At 42.4% G+C, this 26,019-nt stretch overlaps 1 protein-coding gene across 13 annotated transcripts in view; it reads left to right on the top strand.

Moving 5' to 3' along the window:
- AGRN (agrin) overlaps nucleotides 1-26,019 on the top strand; it is a 487,688-nt gene that overhangs the window by 30,287 nt on the left and 431,382 nt on the right. For all 13 annotated transcript variants that reach the window (XR_013213195.1, XR_013213196.1, XM_077250009.1 and 10 more), the window contains exon 2: nucleotides 2,680-2,941. Coding sequence is in view for 11 of the 13 variants with exons in the window: in XM_077250009.1 (XP_077106124.1) it covers nucleotides 2,680-2,941 (262 nt within the window). In the remaining 2 variants the exon portion in view is untranslated. The remainder of the gene's footprint in view (nucleotides 1-2,679; nucleotides 2,942-26,019) is intronic.

Below are 26,019 nucleotides of genomic sequence, written 5' to 3'. Positions count from 1 at the left end.
CGAGATCAACGCAACAAGGAGAAACACCAGTAGGAGTCGTGCTGTAAGACGAGGCAACATCCTACTGAGGCGCGCAGCCGGTGGCCGGAACGCCGAGGAAGTATAGAGCTCCAGGCCTAACTTCAAACCTACGGCAGGACAGTCAGTTATAGGCGGGCTGTCTCACCCAAATCACCTAAGAAGACATAGGGGGCAACAACAGGAGAGGGGCGACACTAGGGTCCAGGAAGAGCTCCAAGCCTACCCGTCATATGGGTGCGTCCTAGCCATATCATCTGGGGGACGAAGAAGAACATCATAATCGAGTTGTGAGGGAACTTCAGAAACAGACACAACAGTTGTGGGGACTATCCCGTAAGCACAGCAGGGGAGGACCACAACACACAAGCGCTAGAAGGTAGGCACAGATTTCCACCTGCAAAGGGAACTCTGGAGGTGCCATCGGACCGGCCGGACTCCCACAGCCCGGTTAACCGTATTAGGACCGAGGATCCTGAAGCCTTCAGTAAAGAGGTAAAGAGACTGCAACCTGGTGTCCTCGTTATTTACTGCGACCTGCACCGCACCACTACAGCATCACCACCCACACCTTTCATTGGGCGCCCCTCAGCAGGGTCACGGACCGGGTCTAGCCACCGTGACAACCCCAGAGCAGAGACTCAGAGGCCCGGTACCGAGTACCCCTCGGCCCTGCGGCAGTAGGGGCGCTACAGTAGTAATAAAAAAAAATACGAAAAAGAACATTGCTTTTCAAGCATGCTTCCACAGAATTTAAAAAAAATAAAACTCATGAAATCGGTCTGGACAGAAATGATGGTACACTTAAACTTAATATTTTGTTGTACAACCTTTTGAGGTAATCACTGCAATCAAACAATTCCTGTAACTCAATGAAACTTCTGCAACTCTTGACAGGTATTTTGGCCCACCCCTTAAGAGCAAATTCTCCAGTTGTCTCGTATTTGAAGGTTCCTTTTTCCAGACAGCATGTGTCAGCTCTTTCCAAAGATGCTCAATAGGATTTAGGTCAGGGCTCGTAGAAGACTACTTCAGAATAGTCCAATGTTTTCCTCTTAGCCACTCTTGGGTATTTTTAGCTGTGTGTTTTGGGTCATTATCCTGTTTCAACACCCACGACCTGCGACTGATACCAAGCTTTCTGACACTGAGCAGCAAATTTCTGTCTAGAATCCCTTGATAGTCTTGAGATTTCATTGTACCCTGCACAGGTTCTAGACAACCTGTGCCAGATGCAGCAAATCAGCCCAGAACATAACAGAGCCTCCTCCATGTTTCACAGTAGGGAGTGTTCTTTTCTTGATATGCTTCATTTTTCCATCTGTGAACATAGAGCTGATTTGTCTTGCCAAAAAGTTCCATTTTTGTCTCATCTGTCCATAGGACATTCTCCCAGAAGCTTTGTGGCTTGTCAACATGTGGCTTTTTTATGATTTTTTTTTTTCAACAATGGTGTCCTCCTTGGTCGTCTCCCATGAAGTCTACTTTGGTTCATACAATGACAGATGGTGTGATCTGACACTGATGTTCCTTGAACTTAAAATTCAACTTAAATCTGTTGTGAATTTTTTTCTGGGCTCTTTTGTTACCATTTGTATTATCCGTCTCTTTGATTTGTCATCAATTTTCCTCCTGCGGCCACTTCCGGGGAGGTTGGTTACAGTCCAATGGATTTTAAATTTCTGAATAATATGTGCAACTGTAGTCACCGGAACATCAAGCTGCTTGGAGATGGTCTTATAATTTTACCTTTAATATGTTAGTCTATAATTTTCATTCTACTCTCCTGAGACCATTCTTTCCTTCGCTTCCCCTGGTCCATGTTGAGTGTGATACACACCATGTCACCAAACAGCACAGTGAGTATCTGTAGCCCTATATACAGGCCCACTCACTGATTCCAAGATTGTAGACACCTGTGATGCTAGTTAGTGGACACACCTTGATTTAACATGTCCCTTTTGTCACATTATTTTCAGGGATACCATCATTTCTAGCCAGGCCTATTTCATGAGTTTTTTTTTTTTTTTTTTTTTTTTTATTCTTTGGAAGCATGGTTGAAAAGCAATGTCTGACTTTCATTTGTCCAGTTTCATAGATCTTTTATTATTACTTTTGTCAGATTCAAGTTATTTTTGTGACCAATGTGGGTTTTTCTGTAATTAAATGACGGGTACCAACAATTTTGACCATGTGTGTAGAATAAGTGATTAAGACAGAGCAGTCACACCAAATATTTATGGCATTTAGAATTCTCTTTTGGTCATTCACTCGTGATCTAATCGAGTATTTTCGGTGTGCTCAAAAAAATGCTTATGTCACCGTGGCTGTTCGACAAGGATTCCCTAACAAACAGGCAATCCCTGCATGTGTAGAGGCTATCGAACAGCCACGAGACATGCAGCCGTGGGAACTCGAGCGGTTTTTTTTTTACCACGCCGAAAATACTCGATTAGGACACGAATGTGCTCGGATAACACCTTATCAGAGTATGCTCGCTCATCACTATTTCCAAACCTTTTATCTTTTTCTGAGCTCCTCAACAGCTATTTTTTTTGCTCAATATTTTTATTTTGCAAGACTAATTGATACATTAATAATATGATCTTAGGGGGATATGATGTCTACATTCACACTAATCTTCTTTAATCTCTTTGTTAGATTAGAGTATGGCGATATCTAAAGGGCAGAGAAATTGTAACCAATGAGATCCTACTGGATGGAGGAAACAAAGTGATGGTTGGAGGTTTTGGAGATCCCACGATATGTGACAACCAGGTATCCACTGGAGATACAAGAATTTTCTTTGTCAATCCTGCCCCCCGATACATGTGGCCTCTTCACCGCAATGAACTAATGTTAAATTCCAGTCTCATGAGAATAACACTAAGAAACCTTGAAGAGGTGGAATCGTGTGTGGAAGGTGAGTGCTTCCATCTATTTGTATCTAATGTCACAAGAAATCTACAGCGCAAAGTATATCCCAAGAACATCAAACTGTGAATTAAACAGTAGGGCTTGTGCACACATTGCAGATTTGGTGCGTTTTTGCCATGCAGATTTTCTAGAAAAACTTGAAGCAATCCTGATGCCAGCAAAGTGAATGATAAACCTGAAGTGTCATGCACACATTGCTTTTTTTGACTTGCAGATTTGGTGCAGGAAGTAATCTGCAGGATGTAAATTATCTGTGCTTTTTTGCCCTGCGTTTTTTACCACTCCACTCAAATCAGTCAAAAAGTCAGAGCAAAAACGCACCTAAAAAGGGCATTTTTGTAGCTGTGTTTTTGTAGATGCGGAAATCATGCAGAAATTTTACACAATATTTGCACATACCCTTAATTAAAAACTACAGGATGTATGTGATCAAACAAGAAGTTCTTACATCCTGTAACTTTAAGGGAATGCATCAATAGACAGTGGTTTTGTTTTTTATTTTTACCTTTTTGGCAATGTTTTTTCACAATCTTTATTAGAAAACAATATTAAGCTATGTGCACACGTTGCGGATTGGGGTGCAGAATTTTCCGCACAAAATCCGCATCTCCTGGCAGAAAATGCAGGTGCAGATTTGCCACGGATTTTATGCAGATTTTGTGCATTTTTAATGCGGATTTTGTGCGGAGTTTCTGCGTTTTTTACCCCTGCGGATTTCTATTATGGAAGGGGTCAGAAACGCTGCAGTTCCGCACAAAAGAAGTAGCATGCTACTTCTTTTGTTCCACAGCGGTTTTCATGCGGATTTTTCCGCACCATTAGCACAACTTTTTTTTTCCATTGACTGACATTGTACTGTAAATCACTTTGCGGAACTGCAGCTTTTCTGTGCTGAAAAATCAGCTGCGGATCTGCAGTAATTCCGCATCGTGTGCACACAGCCTTAGTAATATTGCAATTTTTTTCTGGCCACGGGGGTTTTTTATACTCTTACTTCCTGTACTTTCAGGAACATTTTTCAACAGGCTCTTTATCAAAAGAGGCAGGATTACACTAACAGGTAACACCTTACTTATACACCACCGATAATACAGGATCCACCAATCACATTTCCATTTCTTTCACATTGACCTTTGCACATGTTCATTAAATGCTTCAATACAAAAGATAGGGTCACTCTTCATTGCAGCTAATGTACTTGTAGATTTCCTGAAGCAGCAAGAAAAGTCTTAAGGCCCCGTCTCACTAAGCGATTTACCAACGATCACGACCAGCGATATGACCTGGCCGTGATCGTTGGTAAGTCGCTGTGTGGTCGCTGGGGAGCTGTCACACAGACCGCTCTCCCCAGCGACCAACGATCAGGGGAACGACTTCGGCATCGTTGAAACTGTCTTCAACGATGCCGAAGTCCCCCTGCAGCACCCGGGTAACCAGGGTAAACATCGGGTTACTAAGCGCAGGGCCGCGCTTAGTAACCCGATGTTTACCCTGGTTACCAAAAAAAACAAACACTACATACTCGCCTTTCGGTGTCCAGGTCCCTCGCCGTCTGCTTCCCGCTCTGACTGAGCCGCCGTACAGTGAGAGCAGAGCGCAGCGGTGACGTCACTGCTGTGCTCTCACTTCTCACTGTACGGCCGGCAGTCAGTGAGAGCAGGAAGCAGACGGCAAGGGACCTGACGGACATCAGAAGGCGAGTATGTACTGTTTTTTTTTTTTTACATTTACGCTGGTAACCAGGGTAAACATCGGGTTACTAAGCGCGGCCCTGCGCTTAGTAACCCGATGTTTACCCTGGTTACCAGTGAAGACATCGCTGGATCGGTGTCACACACACCGATTCAGCAATGTCAGCGGGGCCTCAACGACCAAAAAAAGGTCCAGGCCATTCTGACACGACCAGCGATCTCGCAGCAGGGGCCTGATCGCTGGTACGTGTCACACATAGCGAGATCGCTACTGAGGTCGCTGTTGCGTCACAAAACTTGTGACTCAGCAGCGATCTCGCTAGCGATCTCGCTATGTGAGACGGGGCCTTTAAAAAGCCCAGTGTGAACATTAAAGTATTTCTAACTTTTTTTTATAATACATTACCTGAAATAAAAATAAAATCACACACAAACCTGATATAAACAATACCTGTAGTTCATTTCCTCATTACTCGTTCTTTTAATGAGCCAATAGGATGCCAACTTTCACTGCCTATATAAAGGGGACTCTTAAACGTTGAAAACTTATTTGATGCCCTTTTACATTTTTGTTCTAAATGCTAATTGTATATTATGTTTATTTTGAATTTTTTGCACTCATTTTGCACCTTCAACATCTGAGCCATTTAGATCTTCTTAAAAAAAAGATGCTGCCTGTTCCTTTACCACCCGGAATGGAATGCAAAGGTCATTTGGAAGGTTAAGCCTTTATGGTTTCACGCATTGTGAAATAATGCAGATTATTTTTGCTTGAAACTTTCCTGTCGATTGTATTTAAATGCGCGTCTGGCTTCTGTAATTTCCCGGGCAAAGCATGTAGTTTACACTTGTGCATTTTGTGTGGTGGATTTCTTCATTCTAAATCACTATTGTATAGATTTCAGTAACTTTCAGACATTTTTGTTAGGAAGATATATGGTGGAAATGTTTTTTGAATGTAAACTCAGTCCTACCTACAGTGACTGTAATGGTTAAATATGTGCTAGTGTTTCATGTTATCAGCCATTACTGGCTGGGGAGAGATTGATTAGTGCGTTCTTCAGGATCCTTCATGGGATGTCCGAAAAGTGTGAGTCCTCATAATCTCTCCAATGTCTCTACATCTGGGACCTTCCATAAATATGTATGTGCTTATCTGTGGATTGTATGTAGTTTTATGCGTTATAATAACACTAAAGATGAGCTAATAGCTCTTCCATCATGCCTGTTAGAGTAAAAACTTATAGTCCCCAAAGGATAAACTGATGGAGCATCTTTTCTTAGAACTCAGTTTTGCTATTCCTTTGTTATTCTTCCTGGAATTGTATGATGAAAGTAACAAATGTTTTTTTTCTTTGCCCTTGTCCTTACACAGTCTGACCCCATCAACATTGATTGTCATGCCATATTGATGAGGGGAATGAAAACACCAAGTTGTCCTTTTACTTACACATTTCCAGGGTGTATAACGGGAAAACCAAAATGCCAAGCCGAATATTCCTCTGTTTGGGGGAGACGGGAGAGATGGCTTTTGGCCAAACAATGCTCACAATAGCTACCTAATGTGTGTGGGGGGGGCTATGACATGACTTTACAGACATCACTTTCCCCATTGAGGCTCGCACTCTAAATTCCCTTTCAATGTGTATTTGGAGTGTGGGAGGAAACCTGAGAACCCGTAGAAAACCCACGCAAACATGGGGAGAACATACAAACTCCTTGCAGTGTCAACCTTGGTGGGATTTGAACCCAGGACCGCCGTGCTGTAAAACTACAGTGGTAAACACTGAGCCACCATACTGCCATTTGAACGGTTACCCCTATCTAGCAATACAAATTGCCTCTTCATAGAGTAAGGCCTCTTTCACACGAGTTTTTTTAGAATCCGTCACAATCCGTCGAAGTGTTCAAAAGACGGATCCCGTGTAGATTGTAAAAAAACTGATGCACTGCATCCGTTTTTTTGACGGATTCGTCAAAGCAGTTGCTGCCATAATTTAAATGAACAAAATTCTGGAGTGAGAGAGAGATTTTTTCCCTTAATGGAAAAATGGGTTAAATTAATAAGCCTCCTTACCTTGACAAGCCAGCTGGTATGTCACTCTCCATAAGGAGAAACGTTACCCCTTAGACCCCAGTCCAGAGCCTCTCACCTAGCCAAATCAGTTCTCATGCTTCGCACTGAAAAGGGCCAACAGCCCGAAACACCGTGTCTGCGAATTGAGATACTGATTTGGCTTTTATCCTAAGTCATATTGCACGACTTGTTAAAGGGTTGATTGTAACTTGTAGGATCGCTGCTTCCAACAGGTGGCGCTATAGAGTTAAGTCCTCTTTTTCTCAGAAGAGGCAATTTGCATATTACAGGAATTAGAAATTCTTCCAGGCATGCTCAGTTACTGGATTCTGTCTTTTGACGGACAGCGAAGGATCCTGCGTCCATAGGCATCCATTATAGTCAACGACGGACAGCGCATGATCCGCCGCTGTCCGATTTTTCGACGTCCACAAAAAATGTTACTATGTCCGTTGTCTCCGGGTGACAGACACAGAATTTACGACAGATCCGTCAAACGACGGATGAAATGGAAGGCAATCCGTCACTAATACAAGTCTATGAGAAAAAAACGATCCAGCAGCAACATTTGCTGGATCCGTTTTTTTCACAAAACAACGGATTTTGACGGAAACAAAAAGACTGAAGTGTGAAAGAGGGCTAAGAGGACTAGAACTCTAGCACTACCTATTGTAAGTAGCAATCCTAAAAGTCAATATCGACCCTTTAACGACCCTCGCCAAATGACTTGGGATAAAAGCCAAACCAGAATCTTAATTTGCAGATACTGTTTTGAGGTGCCGCCCCATCAGTGCAAAGTGTGAGATCTGGTTTGGCTGGGTGACGGGGCGTGAACCGGGATCCACATTGGCATGCCAGGCTTGGCATGTCACTCTCCACAAGGGGAAAGTTACCCCTTGGATTCCTAACAACTAATAAGAGTGTTATTCCCAAAATAGTAAGCGATCTCCTATCTGCATGGATCTGACTGCTGGGACCCTAAGCGATTTCAAAAACACTGCTCTGCATAGTCCCATCTTGAATGTAGGAGAGGTGTCCATGCAAAGTTTCTTCACCATTCATCACCTATGGGACTATCCAATATATTAAACAATTGTAAAGGACAAGCAGATAAAATGTATATCTGTACGTAATTCCTCACCAGTGTGACCCTCATCATAGATAGATGTATGTCTGCATGGATACATCTTTTAGACCAAACGGAAAATACACCAAATCAATAAGGAAACCCAAAAAAGGTCAGTGGTATGAGATAACAATACCGTTATAGTAATCGGGTATATAGTGGCAACAAAGAAGAGAAATCACGCTCAATTAATATAAAACCATTATGCAATCCCTAAAAGGGAGTGTTAGAAAAGAGGTAAAACAATTAGCGCAGAATCCCCAAGCAAAGATAAGAAATAGAAAAAAAGTGCAAGGATATAGCATTGACTATACATATAGATGTAAAATTAATACATGATGCTCACATTGAGTAATACATACCACAGGACCGGTAGATATTTATTTGTTAAAGTTAAGTATAAATAACTTTATCCTGTTTGGGTAAGAAATAGTATCTATATTATGTATTGTCATTGATGTCAGTATGTCAAGTTAAATATTGGCACATAATATATAGCTATTGCACTTGCCCATAGATATAGTGACATAATCCATCACCTATATTGTTGTTAACAGTACATATGAGGAGGTATGTATGGCTGTATGGAATATAGGAGAGATGGAAAGGGGCTTTACTTGGTCCTAGTGGGATCTTTCTTGGAGTACATTGCTCACCTATTTCCATCATTGATGATACGGGGCTGCAGAGCCTGATTCTTGGATTTCAGAACCCCATTTTTGGAGTTGCTGGAGGTCCCCTAAGAATAAGTTCATAACTATCTATTTTGGGAATAAACCTTTAAGCTTTGGCAATGCAACAGTAGAGCATGGTCACACATGTTCAGCCATGGCTCCAATTAAATGAGACACTTGAAAATTCTATTCTTGACATTGTTGGTGGTCCCAGCAGTCAACTTTTAGATAGGTGTTAATATGATAAAATAGAAAAAAAAAAACTTGTAAGGCCCTTTACTCCTTTAAGAAATATTACTATAGAAGCTCGGTACTTTTTTTTAATATTGCTAAAGGTTAATATTAAACCATCTTACATTTACAAGGGTGTTTGGACGTGGACGTGGGCCTGGGCCACTGCTCTCATGCCAACGTAGTACTAATTTTCACAGAGAATCGGTTCTGTGACTTAAGAACACAGTCACCTCCTTAGAACTTTGATCTTTATTTTGGTGTATCGGGAGGATAGAGCTGGTGACTAAGCGATTGTGAACTTTGAAGAAGTTCCTACCAAGTTTGTTATGCATGGAACAAACATTTGGACACAATGAATTTTACATTAATGAGGTTTTCCTGTTTTAGATGTAGATCAACTTACTACAGCTTTAATGCAAATTAGTTGTGTCTGTGCAGAAAAGAGCAAAGTGGTCGTTCTTTGATTTTTATTTTTTTCTACTCCTTAAGATTAATCCTATACATAAATTTACTCATTTACCATAGATTTGAAGATTAAAAAAAGTTGTTTGAGACAGCAAAAAACGTAAAAAGAGAATAAAAAAAAACTCCCACTGTAGGCTGTGTTTGGGATTGTAACTAAGCCCCATTCGACAACATGGGGTGTATCTGCTATACATAAAGGGGTTGACCGCCTTTTTTGTTTTTACTTAAATCTATGTATTTTGGACTAAAAAATGTTTTTGCAATTGGAAATATTAAAAAATTGTAGTTGTTTCCCTGCACATCCAACTTCAATCTGGTGTTTGGTAATAAATTAGCTGGAAGGAGCTCAGAAAAAGTTACAAACTCTCCCATTAGACTATCAGAAGGAGCTCATTGATGGATTCTCAGTTAACTCTTTCTGCAGCTTTCAATAGACAGTACAACACAGAGGCTATGGAAGCCAAAAGGTGCAACATTTTTAGTGACATCCAATTCCAGACATGATTGCCCGAATATATGGATTTTAAGCAATTAAAATATATCCCCAAAGGAGGACAATCCCTTTGATGCATTTCATGAGCAAGAGCAATGATGTCTCAGAGAAAGCAACCATGTTTTTGTAGCCTCATATAACTTTTGAGAACCATGACAGAAAAGCAGTAAAAACATAACTAGAGGAGCTGTAAAAGGCAGTAGTCAAAAATCGTGACCCCTTAGGCTACTTTCACACTAGTCCGTCTGTATGGGCCATCGCAAACCGTCGGCCCGACGTACCGATGGACAGTGTGTTAATGTAGCACAACGTGAGCAGCGGATGCAGTTTTTCAGCGCATTCGCTGCCCATTGTGAGTTCCGGGGAGGAGGGGGCGGAGTTTCGGCCACGCATGCGCGGTCGAAAATGGTGGACCCGACGCACAAAAAACATTACATGGAACTTTTTTTGTGCCGACGGTCCGCCAAAGCACGACGCATCCATCGCATGACGGATGCGACGTGTTGCAATCCGTCGCAATGCGTCACTAATGAAAGTCTATGGAGGAAAAACACATCCTGCGGGCAACTTTGCAGGATGCGTTTTTTCTCCAAAACGACGCATTGCGACGGACAGCAAACAACGGTAGTGTGAAAGTAGCCTTAAAATGTAGAAGTCTTAAAACCTGATAGCTTCAGCCCTGAAAGATCCTATTCTCAACACTTCAGCCAAGAAGATAATTGGACGGGGAGTTGTCTAGTTGGGATAGCTCATTCTTTCTCAATGATTGCTCTACTGGGAGCAATCCTTCTATGAAGAGTGTCAGCAAGGCTAAATGGCAAATCTCTTCATTAGCTCCTATGGCCAGCAACACGTGGCAGATCACTACAAACCACTTCTAGCTGTGGTATTCACAAGAGAATGAGTGTTCGTGGTGCCAAAGAAATTGTCATATGGGTAGATTATCATGAAAGTCAAAATTAGCGCTGCATTCTGAAAATCACTTCCATCTTGTAACCATGGTTTGTGCCGGTGGCTGCAGAGAATGAGAAATACGCTTGAATTGCATTGTTAAAAGAAATTCTATCAAATTAAACAAAAGAAATCAAAATGAAGTTAAAAAAATTATATCTTTTTTTTAATCTTTATTTTGATATATATGCTTAATGGGGTTGTCCACTACTAGGACAATCCCTTCTCGATCTAAATGTTTGGCACACGATAAAATAAAAAAGCTTATACTCCTTGCCGTTCCAGCGGCGTCGGCACTCGCTGTCCTGCGACTCTCGTACGGTTGTTGTGACACGTGAGTCCAGCGCCCAATCAATGTTGGCGTCACTGTCTCTGCCTTCTCTTTAATTGAACATGAAGGGAAGTCAGGGCTGCAGCTGATCTCTGACTTCCTCTTCATGTTCAATTTTTACAATGGTGGAGACAGTGATGCTAGAGCTGATTGAGCTCCAGGCAGCACGTGTCATGCAACTGCACGAGTGTCCCAGGACCGTGAGTGCCGACACCCCTGGAACATCGCCAGAAAGGGAAGTGAATACAGGCTTTTTTGTTTGATCAGGGCTAAACCTTTAGATCGAGAAGGGCTTGTCCTAGTAATGGACAACCCCTTTAAATCATCCCCGTTTACTCGGATAAAAAATAAAAACAAATAATGTAAAAAAAAAAAATTGTATTTCTGTAAAAATCCTGTCTATCAAAATATACATTTTATATTTAATTGTGTATTAAATGCTAAAAAAAAGTTGAAACACCAGAACTGCTGTTTTTCAGTTGCTGAACTTCCCCCCCCAAAATAACATAAAAAGAGATTAAATAATCTTATATATCCCATATAGTATCAATAAAAATGTCAGCTCGGAACCCAAAAATTAATCCCTTACAAAGCTCCATCCGTGGAAAAATATACTTATGGGTCTCAGAAAATGTTTTTCTTACAAGATTCAGAATTTTGTTAAGCCACAAAAATATTTTTTTTTTAAAGTATATCTGATTTCACTGTTATTGTAATGATCTGAAGAATAATGATACTAGGTAATTTTGCCAACAAGAAATTCAACAAAAACCCCAAAAATGATGGATAAATTATAAAACGAAAGCACAAAAACAAAAAAATTCTCTTGAAATGGTTAAGCCAACATTGTGTTGGTGCTTAATAAATGATTTGCCAGTGTCGATATGCAGTCTTTTATTTACACCTCTGGGCTGGTAGGGTTATAGCAAAATAATTACACAAAGCCATAATATGTGCAGCTTGACAATGATAAAATCATGGGAAATGTGGGGGAAGAGCGTGTAAAATTAATTGAGATGCCACATTTTTGTGAATTACCCAAACTATGCATCCCCTCAATATAACTTGCAATTCTGAAATCTATACATCTGACACAGCTGCGAGAAATGTGCGCAGCTCTGGGATTTTGCAGTCATTGTCATGTTTCTAAGATTGTTATAACCACATTTATAAGGTTCATAAATGTATTGTAATAACAAATAGAATTATTAAAAAAAATAAAAATTTCTTTGCACCTTATGTGATTATTGTAACAACAAGATCTGACCTGCAGTTGCACTTTTCTTTTTTTCTTCCTGCTTTGGCACTTTTCATCTGCCCAGGACCTAATTATGGCTGGTCGAGGCGCCTGCCAAAAAATTTGATGTGGGCACCTCCCTTATAAGGCCAAATTGAGACATCCGTTACATATCGTCCAAGTGTTGTTCATGATGATTGGACTGGGCATGGGTCTCCTGGCCAGAAATTCACCTCCTTATATATGCCTATAACCATATTTTTGGTCCGAGTGCGATACAACAAAACATGAGATCGCACTAGGACCAATATTGTTCTGTGGGACCGAGTCAGACCAATGAAAAAAATTGCAGCTTGCCTAAGTTTGACCTGATATTCAGATCACATTCAATAAAATGGTTCAGTTAATGTCGCATGCACAGATTGATCTTCTGGCAGGCTTCTGGGAAAAATGGCACCGGTGGTGAAACATGCCAGATTAAGATCTTGCCTCATCATTGATTAGCAAATTTGGCTGTAGATCTGAAGCCTCTGTCACTCCAGCTCTATTCCCCGCTCAGTGCCACCTTCACCTGCTTGACTGACAGCCTCTATGCTGTGTGACTTCAGGCAGAGGAGCCTCAAGTCAAACCGGAGAAGGCGGCTCTGGGCGAGTAATAGATCTGGAGTGACATAGCTCGTCAGTTTCAGTTGCATATCAATTCAAGCTCTGATTTCTCTAACGGAGATGCATAATGGCCATATAAAGGTACTGCTGGACTTGTAGTTGAAAGCGCTACATGTACATATAGACAGTTTGGGATGTGAGATCCTTCTGACAGATTTTTTTAAGAGGGATGTAGCCAGCTATCCTGTACTGCACTGCTACAAATGCATGTCGCTATCAAATTTTCCAGTTTAAGAAAAATTTAAATACATTTTTTCTCAAAAAACAATTCTGTGTTCAGCCATTGTATAGCGAGCAAAAGCTCTTTGTACTAGAAAAAGAAGGTACTGTTGATGCAAAACATAGGAAGTGGAGTTCGTGGTCTCCTTAGACAGCAGTGCAGAGGCCGCGGAACATGGAATATTATTATGTCTTAGACCTTTGTTGACATAACAACTTTATCTTGAGCACTCAGTTGTCAGATTTGCTCGGATCCTCATCACTCAGCCACAAAGACATGCATCATAAGTTGTTTGTCGCTACCCAAAGAAAAGCTTATTTCCAAGAGGAATTGATCGGTTTAGAAAAAAAAAATCTAATTTTTGTCTATAATTTTGTTTTCCATTGTTGTCTCCTCAAATTGACATTAATATTTTAATATATAGTAATATACTGTAGATATTGGCTTAGTACGTCCCAATCTGATGAACTCCCACCCCCTTTTTGATAGACATATGAAAGAAGACTAATGTACATCTTTAAAATTGTAATGAGGGATATACAGTGGCATATAAAAGTTTGGGCACCCCTGTTCAAAATACTGGTTGACAATAACTGTAATTTTGACCAGGGGTGCCCAAACTTATACATACCACTGCAAGTAAAGATGTATTTACACTAGCCAACATGCAGCATTACAGGAACACCAGTATTTTACATACAAGCCCATTGGAGGCTGTTTAATCGCCAGTTTAGAAGGACCAACCAGAATTCTATACCCACAGAATGATCATTAGCACAATCGTTCAGCGCACATAGAATATCATAATTATTGACAGCACATCGCCTGTTTATACAGAAAGATTTGCTGCTGATAACGATTTCAATGCCAACAATGACCACCCAGCGAACGAGTATTTTGCTGTTAAGTTACTGTCAAATGACCATTTTCACCACCTCCGAGAAAATCGGCATTATTATGCTAGTGGTAATCACACTATGAACAGAATGTGATCATTGTGTGAATCAATTCTCTCAGGTGGAGAGGAGAAAATGAAGTTTCTCTATATTGTCTGTTTGTTTTTTTCATTTACACAGACCCATAGAGTTGAATGGGCAAGTATCATTCTATTCTCAGAGATCAATTGTGTATGCTGCAATTTTTTTCCTTGGACCGACTTGGTTTGAAGAAAAAAATCATACAGTATATGTGCCCAACCCCATAGAATAACATGGTGATCAGTGCTATCTGTCAAAAACATGTCCAAGTTATACATTCGTGTGCACAAGCCCTTACATTGGATGATTTCCAGCATGTTTACACAAGCTAATACTCAAACGAGTCCTCTAATGAAGGCTCTTTTCCAATTATTGGCTTGTCTGAATGGGCCTTAATCCAGAAGTTGGAGTCTAGCAGTTATCATGCATTAATGGTATTTTTTATATATCATGGAGATAAGATTCCCATCTTGTGCTGCATGTGTTAAGTGGAGTGACATGACCGAGATACAAGCCTTCAGCGCGGCATCTGTCTGTGATAATGTTAGCTTTTCATGATGTCCTTCAATCCCCTGGAATCCCCTGCAGAACACTTTGCCATTGATTTTCTCTGCCTTCAGGGGAGTGACATTATTAGACAGGGTTTTATTTCTCCTTTTACAAATGAGGCTAATAACCGGGATGAGCCAAGGTGGAGGCTAAGTGACAAAGTGAGGACGTGCTCTTTGACATTTATATGCGTCTCTTATAGGGCATGTTAAAACACTAGTGTAGTGAAGAATGCAAAAATGTCTTAACTGCAAAAAAAGCCAGAAAAACACCATTTTTATATAAAAATAAAACACTGAAACCACCCAAAAGAACCGAGAGCCATCATTGGTTTAACAAATAAAGCTTAAAGCGAATCTGTCATCAGGATTGTGCTCAGTAAACCAGATACTGTCAGGTTGACTCTGTTATACTGATTACAATGATAGCTGGGTTGAAGAAATCAGTCTTGTGGTTGTTGTTTAATCTTTGTTTGCAGTTTTCAGTTCATGAGATGATTGAGCTCCTGTGGGGCCTGTGGGCAGGGATTTTTTTGTATTCTGGCATCATCATCATTCAGGCTTAAATGACGGGTCACAGTAACTTGCCTCCTATCTTAAATGCTGTGCTTGCGGAGTTTATAGTGTGGTCTATCACTAGTCGATAGATGCTAAGGGCGACATTTTGCTGGAGGCAAAACATTTTTTGCTCTAGCAGTTGCACCTATCTGCAAGCAATGCTCTCAATCTGCTCAAGAGCCGCCCACCAAACTGCAATGGGTAAACAACCACAAGACAGATTTCTTCATCATAGGAATCATTTCAGTCAGTATAAGGGTGCCAACCAGACACTCTCTGTAGTCTACTGATGAAAATCCTGATGACAGGTTCGCTTTAAATGATTTTTTTAGAAGAAAATAAGGACATCAACTGCAAGGAGTTTGTATGTTCGCCCCGTGTTTATTTTTTTAGCATCTTGTAAAAAGAAGTCAACAAATTAAGTCCTTAAATATATTAAAATATATAACCGGCTGCCTAGCTGTGTCGTGAGACATTCGTTGACTAATTACAAGAGTATCAGAGTTATACAGTAGTCATTTTGGTTGTCATTCAGCTTTCCCTGAAACAATACCATTCAACAGGGACAGAACAAGATTGATTTTTTTAATTCATAAATTGCCCTTTATCTATTGTGCAATAGGCAGCTTCCTACACAGCCTACCCCTCGTTCAGGCTATGACATGATTTTAGTTTGCCGGATTTTTTTTTATTTCAGTAAAGATACCTTCACACGAAGCGACGCTGCAGCGATAGCGACAACGATGCCGATCGCTGCAGCGTCGCTGTTTGATCGCTGGAGAGCTGTCACACAGACCGCTCTCCAGCGACCAACGATGCCGAGGCCCCCGGGTAACCAGGGTAAACATCGGGTTGCTAAGCGCAGGGCCGCGCTTAGTAACCCGATGTTTACCCTGGTTACCAGCGTAAAAGTAAAAAAAACAAACAGTACATGCTCACCTGCGCGTCCCCCAGCGTCCGCTTCCTGACACTGACTGAGCTCCGGCCCTAACAGCAGAGCGGTGACGTCACCGCTGTGCTTTCACTTTCACTTTAGGGCCGGCGCTCAGTCAGTGTCAGGAAGCAGAGGCTGGGGGACGCGCAGGTGAGCATGTACTGTTTGTTTTTTTTACTTTTACGCTGGTAACCAGGGTAAACATCGGGTTACTAAGCGCGGCCCTGCGCTTGGTAACCCGATGTTTACCCTGGTTACCAGTGTAAAACATCGCTGGTATCGTTGCTTTTGCTTTCAAACACAACGATACACAGCGATCGGACGACCAAATAAAGTTCTGGACTTTATTCAGCGACCAGCGACATCACAGCAGGATCCTGATCGCTGCTGCGTGTCAAACGAAACGATATCGCTAGCGAGGACGCTGCAACGTCACGGATCGCTAGCGATGTCGTTTCGTGTGAAGGTACCTTAAGTGTTAACCTTCATTTCACTGTCAAGGCTCGTTTAGGCCAGTGCATTATACACACTTGTGAGGTCCGTGTTACAATCAGATAGCACACTGACCAATGTTTATTAAATAGGGCTGTTCAGACGAGCACTTTTTCACACGGACCATGTGTCCGTGTGAAAAAAAACTCAACATGTGCTTGTCTCTTCCATATTTTGGATGCAACTCCATTATTCAAGTTTACTGGAAGTGCAAAATAGTGCGAATCATTCATGATGCATCCAAATTTGATAGATACATTGCAGTTATAACAGGAAATTTGTATTTTGATTTATAAATTTCACTAAATGCTAATAAATACGGACGCCATACAGATGAATAAATGGACACACGGATGGAATGAAAATCATTCGTTTTTACTGGATGAAAATGGACGATTTTTCGTACACTCGTATGAACCCGATCTTGTTTGTTTTGCATTATACCTTGTATATTTTATTATACGTATTATTAATTTTATATCTAGAACTTATGTTATACAGCATATGATTTTTGTTGAATCTGAATCTTCTCATTAGCATTAATTCTAGGTTTATGTTTTTGTAAAACGCCTTCTAAGGCTACAGTTAAGCTCTTGAGGCATGTATAATGAGAGCCATCAAGATATAAATGTATCAGTGTAGCAGGAAAGCCTTTACCCTACAGGACTGTGCGTTTTATTGGAGCGGTGGGAAGTGACAGAATCTGCATGCTGTACAGTTTAATGCATTACCTGTGGAGCGCTCATGGCAGTCTCAAAAGCATTTGCTCTATGCAAAACGCAAATCAGACTGTCAGAGTGTATCAACAAAGACAGCCAAATGTAGGGTAACTGGGCAGTATTTTATATATATTTATGCTGCTGGGACTCATCATTTATATGGCTGATACTTTTATGTAAAAAATTGCTAATGCTATGTAACTGCAACTACTTTATAAAGGACATGATCGGCTCTAGCTATATAGTAGTAAAATGAGCAAAAAAGGACGGTGAAGATGCAGCTCATGAAATACACTCAGACTTGGTTCCCACTTTGCTGCTGCACTGCAGACAACTAGAGACTGCATTGTTGCCAAAAACCGTGACAATTTGTACTTGAAAGCATAATAATTAACAGTAGATAAAAACTGCCTTTTACTGAACAATTGTAGCTGTACGTCTCTGTTCACACGTTGCATTTTTGCTGTTTTGTATGCAAATTTTAAGCTGCTTTTTACAGTACGAGCAAAAGCAATAAGATGTCCAATATTTCATGCACACATATTGTTTTTTTTCTGATTGAGTTGGAAAATGTCTGTGTTTTTGCAAACTGCAGCATGTCACTTCTTTCAGCATTTTCGCAGCATTTTTTCACCCATACAAAGCAATCGGTAAGGCCAACAATGCAGCAAAAAAAACGCAAGTGTCAGGGTCTTTTGGGGCAAAAACCTAAGGAAGTTTCATCATTTTTTTGGGAGGGTACTAAACTTTATCAGCATGCACCAGAGACAACAAATGCAGCAAAAAAAGCAGCAAATACTCAGGAAAACAGCAAAAAACGCAGCAAAACCTGCTTTTTGTAAGTACCTTTACTGCCAAGAGAGCAAGTTTTGCCTGCAGAAAAACCCACAGCAAAAATGCAATGTGTGAACATAGCCATAAATGGAATATTTCACTAGATTTTTGCTGCCCCATCTGAGAGCACCACGATGTAGAAGAGATGCTGATTCTTGCGATGTATCACTTACTGTGCTGTCTACTGCAGTTTTGATAAAATCACTATTTTCTCTGCTGCAGATCTCTGAATTTTTAGCTCTGTATAACCCCACCCTCACCAGTGATTGACAGCTGTGTACACTGCATAGGCAGAAAGATGCCAATCACTGGTGAGAGCGGAGTTACACAGAACTCATGACTATGGAGAACTACATGGCAGCAGGTTTACTCCTGATTATACAGTGATTTTATAAAAATTACAGCAAGCAGGCCAGTAAGTGGCACATCTCTGCCCCTTTTATTATGCTGCTCTCAAATTAAAGGAGATCTGTCACCATGCTTTTGCTATTAAGAATAAAACTACATTTAACTGCAATTATAATCCGCACCAACCTGCATGTTGGCATTATCAGCTGCATGCCGGCCACACCTCGGCCCCTGTTTGGCTAAAGGTTTTTGAACCCAGTCCAAGCTTTCAATGTTAGGCTAGTTTCACTGTGAGGCCGGGGTTACATTTGTAAGTGCAATGCGAGAAACTTACATGAGTCTCTCGCATCAATACCCGGCACTACCTCCAGCACTTGGGAATGGAGGGTTCAGCAACATAGAAATACATGCAGCCGCACACTCCGGTCCCAAGTGCCAGTGGCAGTGCCAGGTATTGATGCGAGAGACTCGTGCAGTTCCTCGCATTGCACACGCAAGTGTGACATTGGCCTTATACAGTGAACCAGTCTGACTTCTATCCTGGCAGTAGTCATCTTCAGACATATGCACACAACAAGGTCTACCTCATAATTTCTGCACATCTGAAAAAAATATATACTGCCAGACATTGTCTCCATCAAAAGAAACCCCAAAGTAGGACTTTGTGGAGAGAACTGTATGAGTCTAAACATAGTTTTAGGAAGCACTTATGTGAGCCACACAGCTATCTCTCTAGACTCTTCCAGACACCGGAACACTAAGTTTGCCTTCGCATTCCTGTGTTCTCTGAGAGAACTGCTGCCAGAGTCTTCTGGAAGTGATTTATCTCTGCGTCAAGTAAAAAATTTGGACATTGAAATTTAACAGACTGGATCTTTCTTTTCCCCCAATATCATCTGTCAAAGGAGAGTCTGGACGCAATAATAATTAGCACTGTGGTTCAGTGGTTAGCAGTGTATTGTGGCTCAGTGGGTAGCACTGTTGCTTTGCAGAGCTTTGGTCCTGGGTTCAAATCCCACCAAAGACAACATCTGTAAGGAGTTTGTATCTTCTCCCTGTCTTTACGTGGGTTTCCTCCAGGTTCTCTGGTGTCTTCCCACACTTTATAGACATACTGATAGGGAATGTAGATTGTAAGCCCCAATGAAGACAGTGATATCTGTAAAGCGCTGCAGAATTAATGGCTATAAGGCTAGTTTCACACTTGCATTTGGCTGGTCTGTGTATGGCTAAGTACATCCTCCCTTAAGCTCGGCTTATGCTCCGCCTTCTTCCACATGCATCCTGCGCCATCCTGCATACCTATCTTTTATATTGGGCACGCAGGGACATGCGTTGTACGCATCCACATAAAACACATGTCCCTGCTTACCCAATGTTAAAGATAGGTACGCAGGACGCATGCAGAAGTAGGCGGAGTGTAGGCGGAGCTTAAGGGAGGATGTACGCAGCCATATGCAGACCAGCCAAACACAAGTGTGAAACCAGCCTTAGTGAGTAAAATAAAATAATTAAAACAGAAATTAAGTTACCAATTACTGTTGTGGCCAAAATTATTGACACCCCTGCAATTCTGTCAGATAATACTCAGTTTCTTCCTGAAAATGATTGCAAACACAAATTCTTTGGTATTATTATCTTCATTTAATTTGTCTTAAATGAAAAAACACAAAAAGAATTGTGCTAAAGCCAAATTGGATATAATTCCACACCAAACATCAAAAAGGGGGTGGACAAAAGTATTGGCACTGTTCGAAAAATCATGTGATGCTTCTCTAATTTGTGTAATTAACAGCACCTGTAACTTACCTGTGGCACCTAACAGGTGTCGGCAATAACTAAATCACACTTGCAGCCAGCTGACATGGATTAAAGTTGATTCAACCTCTCCTGTGTCCTTGTGTGTACCACATTGAGAATGGAGAAAAGAAAGAAGACCAAAGAACTGTCTGAGGACTTGAGAAACCAAATTGTGAGGAAGCATGAGCAATCTCAAGGCTACAAGTCCATCTCCAGAGACCTGAATGTTCCTGTGTCTACCGTGCGCAGTGTCATCAAGAAGTTTAAAGCCCATGGCACTGTGGCTAACCTCCCTAGATGTGGACGGAAAAGAAAAATTGACAAGAGATTTCTACGCAAGATTGTGCGGATGTTGGATAAAGAACCTCGACTAACATCCAAACAAGTTCAAGCTGCCCTGCAGTCCGAGGGTACAACAGAATCAACCAGTACTATCCGTCGGCATCTGAATGAAAAGGGACTGTATGGTAGGAGACCCAGGAAGACCCCACTTCTTACCCCGAGACATAGAAAAGCCAGGCTGGAGTTTGCCAAAACTTACCTGAAAAAGCCTAAAACGTTTTGGAAGAATGTTCTCTGATCAGATGAGACAAAAGTAGAGCTTTTTGGGCAAAGGCATCAACATATAGTTTACAGGAGAAAAAAAGAGGCATTCAAAGAAAAGAACACGGTCCCTACAGTCAAGCATGGCGGAGGTTCCCTGATGTTTTGGGGTTGCTTTGCTGCATCTGGCACTGGACTGCTTGACCATGTGCATGGCATTATGAAGTCTGAAGACTACCAACAACTTTTGCAGCATAATGTAGGGCCCAGTGTGAGAAAGCTGGGTCTCCCTCAGAGGTCATGTGTCTTTCAGCAGGACAATGACCCAAAACATACTTCAAAAAGCACTAGAAAATGGTTTGAGAGAAAGCACTGGAGACTTCTAAGGTGGCCAGCAATGAGTCCAGACCTGAATCCCATAGAACACCTGTGGAGAGATCTAAAAATGGCAGATTGGAGAAGGCACCCTTCAAATATCAGGGACCTGGAGCAGTTTGCCAAAGAAGAATGATCTAAAATTCCTGCAGAGCACTGTTAGTAACTCATTCATGGTTACCGGCAGGGCCGTATTTGCCACTAGGCACTTGAGGGCACGTGCCTAGGGCGGGGCCATGCGGGGGAGCGGCACCTGAGCAGGTGTGTGTGCTTTTTTTTTTTTTTATGCAATGTCCGGTCCGGCCGGGGTCACCTAAAGGCTTAAGCCCCTCCCCCCTCGCCGCCACCGCCGCCCCCGCCGCTGCCTCCTTGCCCATACACACTATGATTGATGCATACTCACCTCACCTGCTCCAGCGACGCCTGGTCTGCTCTCAGTTACTGCACCCTCGCTGTGTGAGCGATCACATGGTACCGCTGATTAATGTCATGACCTTAAATCAGCGGTACCACCTGACCGCTCAGACAGGACGACGAGGGTGCTGCGCCGGGACACAGCACAGAGGTGGAGGATCCCGTTCTTCTGCGCGCCGTGCGCGGTGTGAGGTGACACAGCCAGGTGAGTATGATGACAGCCAGGGACGGGGGGAGCCGGGGAGGATGAAGGGGGAGGATGAAGGAGGAGGATCGGGGAGCCCGGCAGGCGGCAGCAACAAGATAGATGGGGAGCGGCGGGGCAGGCTGTTGATGAGCCACGCATGGGGGATGGGAGATGACGAGCCAGAGCCACCAATGCCACCATGCATGCATGCATACAGGGGGGGATGGGAGATGAGCCACACATACAGGGGGGGATGGGAGATAAGCCAGAGCCACCATGCATACAGGGAGGGAGGGGGAGATGAGCCATGCACACAGGGGGGGGGTGAATATGAGCCATGCACACAGGGGGGGGGTGAATATGAGCCATGCACACGGGGGGGTGAATATGAGCCATGCATACAGGGGGGGTGAATATGAGCCATGCATACGGGGGGGGTGAATATGAGCCATGTATACGGGGGGGGTGAATATGAGCCATGCATACGGGGGGGTGAATATGAGCCATGCATACAGGGGGGAATATGAGCCATGCATACAGGAGGGGGGTCATTATACAGTATCATGGAGAACTGTGTGGCCATTATACAGTATTGAGCATCATGTGTGGCCATTGTTCAGTATTGAGCATCATGTGTGGCCATTGTACAGTATGGAGCATCATGTGTGGTCGTTATACAGTATGGAGCATCATGTGTGGCCATTATACAGTATGGAGCATCATGTGTGGCCGTTATACAGTATGGAGCATCATGTGTGGCCGTTATACAGTATGGAGCATCATGTGTGGCCGTTATACAGTATGGAGCATCATGCGTGGCTGTTATACAGTATGGAGCACTGTGGCCATATTTTTTCGTTTATAATTATTGTATATAAAACAGTGTGATAAGCAGTGCTAAATGGCTGTGGTTGGGACGTGGATATGGGTGTGACTAGTTGTGAAATGGGTGTGGTCAGAGGCGTGGCTACGCTACGCGTGCCGCACACTTTATCTCCTTCCCTTCTTTAAAAGTTGGGAGGTATGGTACCGCATTTGCCAGATCATAAGTGCCGCAAATCCCATAGGGAATGAATGAGGCCGAACGCAGTGTTGCCGTAAGTGATCCGTTACACCGCACATGCAGAAAAACTGCCAGATTTGCGGCAAAAGGCGACTTTCACATCAGCGATTCTTGCTAAAGTCACTGCCGATAGTGTCATACTCACCAAAGGGGGAGGGGGGCAGCACTAAAAGTGCCTAGGGCAGCAGAAACCCTAAATACGGCCCTGGTTACCGGAAGCAGTTGGTCGCAGTTATTTTGGCTAAAGGTTGTGCAACCAAGTATTGGGCTGAGGGTGCCAATACTTTTCTCTGGCCCATTTTTGGAGTTTTGTGTGAAATGATCAATGTTTTGCTTGTTGCTTCATTCTCTTTTGTGTTTTTTCATTTAAGACAAATTAAAGAAGATAATAATACCAAAGAATTTGTGTTTGCAATCATTTTCAGGAAGAAACTGAGTATTATCTGACAGAATTGCAAGGGTGTCAATACTTTTGGCCACAACTGTATATTTTTCAGGCAATGGAATATGGATCATCTAGTGATACTGATTTTATAACATGATCGGTTTGTTGAAAAATTGTTCCTCCCCCCACACAACAGGGAGAAAAGTGTCTTTTTGAATACAGAATAATGAAGGATACAGTTTGGGTAGCAATGGCTTATCTTTTGTCTGAGAACAGATCATTTCCTGTTCCTGGGGAGTCATCAGGTATTTTAGGTCTATGGGCCGCTAAATTCAGACATAATTTGGACTAAATACAAGCACGGATGTATATATAGGACATACAAGTGCGCACACAGTCCCATGTGTGGACACATTACAGCTGCTGTGGAAGAATGACACGGTTTCCTGGGCAGTCATAAAGCTAGTTATCAGCCTGTGAGGGGTAAACAGATGTAATTGATAACATCCTCTGGGAGAGTGCCATGTGCCAGTTTGTTACAGTAACCTTTCAGATCTTTATCGTGTGTGTGTGTGTGTGTGTGTGTGTGTGTGTGTGTGTGTCTTCTTTCACTTTGATCAACGTTACTACGCAAATGCAAACAATGGATCAGTGTGTTTTCCATGGGGGAAGGACAGGTGGAATATAAGGAAAGGTCACCAGGGTTAAGCCAGAGGTGACCCAAGGTTTTAAGAAAAAAACATTCTGCAAGTGATTAAAACTTAGCAAAAAATTAATCTGTTCAATGAGTAAGGGGCCCAAAACACACTAATGTCTCCTGAACCCACTGATATGGATGGATCGAGCCAACAGACTAATGCATGTGGAGGTCACCAGATCTTCACCAATGTCAAAGATCTGACTTGTCTAATTTTAGACTGCCAATCATTTTGTCCTTGTTGCCGCCACAAGAACCTCACAGTTGATCCTCATAGAACATAGGAGAGCTCAGACTAGTGAGTTCTGTGTATGGAGGAGTCAGTCAAGATAGCTGCTGGCCAACAGCCATCTAAAAAGTATAGGGAGCTTGAGCAATAATGAAGATCATGTGCGGCAGCCTGAAAAATATTTACAATGGTCGCTGGTTTAGGAGATGGACACACTATGATGTAAAATAATATGACTTGTTGACTTTAAGTCTTTTTTTGTAAGCATCGCAAATGGGACACCAGTATTGAGGATTGAGCAGTGAAAAACTCGAGTGCTCGATACTCTAATCAAGCACGTTTGATGTTCAGGCATACTAAACTTGAGTAGTGGTAAAAATTGAAGTGAATAGGGAACTCAAGCAATTTTTCCGGAGGCTCCTGACTTGCGAACTGATGAAACCCAGTGTGTTTGTGTGTCTCTCTCTTTAGTGCTCGATACTCGATTCAGCAGTGCTGTGCACACTTGCCCATTACTTGACACCAGCAAAAAGACCATATGTCTTTAAAATGGTGCAATTGGGATTAAGTCTATTATTTGATGGATTTTTCCCTAGATGTAAAGACGAAAGCACATATGCATCAGACCATGTTCACAGTAGTATCAAAACTTCCATTTTTATAGCACAACCTTGAGCTATGTGCTAAATTTGATTTCCAATGGATACTAAGTAGTGATAAGTGAATGTTCTCAGATAAGGTGTTACCTGAAGATGCTTGGGTGCTAACTGAGTGTCTTCAGTGTGCTCGAAAAATATGTTCGAGTCCCTGAGGTTGCATGTCTCGTAGCTGTTCGACAGCCACAACACCTAAAGGGATTACCATATATACTCGAGTATAAGCCGACCCGAGTATAAGCCGAGACCCCTAATTTTGCCACAAAAAACTGGGAAATCTTATTGATTCAAGTATAAGCCTAGGGTGGGAAATACAGCAGCTACTGGCAAATTTCAAAAATAAAAATGCTCCATACAAAAAATATTCCCCATATAATGCTGCACAAAGGTTAATGATGGGCCCCATAAGATGCTCCATACAAAAAATATGCCAAATATAATGCTGCATAAAAGGTTAATGATGGCCCCATAAGATGCTCCATAGAATAATATGCCCCATATGCTGCTCCATAAAGGTTGATGGCCCCATAAGATGCTCCATAGAATAATATGCCCCATGAGCTGCACTAAAAAAATGACTCACCTCTCGTCTTTGGGTGCCAGGTGCCGGTGTCCTGAGCAGGCAGGGACACTGGCACGCTATGGGGGCAAGATGCCGGTGTCGCCGCTGGCTCAAATCCCCCGGCACTTGCGATATTCACCTGACCACATTCCAGCGCCGCTGTGTCTTCTGGGTCTCTGCAGTGATTGTTCAGGCAGAGGGCGCCCACTAAACAGGTTATCGCGCCCTCTGACCTGAATGTCACAGCCAGAGGATGCGGAAGACAGCCCGGCGGTGGAACGGGGACAGGTGAATATGCATGACTCACCCTCCCTCTCATACTCACCCTCCTGGTGCGGTCTCTACACATCCCTGCTTCTCTGTCGTCCCGGGGCCGGCATCTCCTTCCAGTGCTGAGTGGTCACATGGTACCGCTCATTAAATATGCACTCCACGCCTATGGGAGTGGAGTCGTGTCCATATTCATTACTTTAATGAGCGGTACCACGTGACCGCTAAGCATAGGAAGAGCTGCATGCGCCAGAGACCATCTGAGAATCAGGGACATGCAGAGACTGCGCCAGAAGGAGGCGAGTATG

This window comes from Ranitomeya variabilis, chromosome 4 (genome assembly GCF_051348905.1).
Source record: "Ranitomeya variabilis isolate aRanVar5 chromosome 4, aRanVar5.hap1, whole genome shotgun sequence".
Classification (NCBI taxonomy): domain Eukaryota; kingdom Metazoa; phylum Chordata; class Amphibia; order Anura; family Dendrobatidae; genus Ranitomeya; species Ranitomeya variabilis.
The sequence above is the reverse complement of the archived record's forward strand: the minus strand, read 5'-3'. Positions and strand labels throughout refer to the sequence as shown.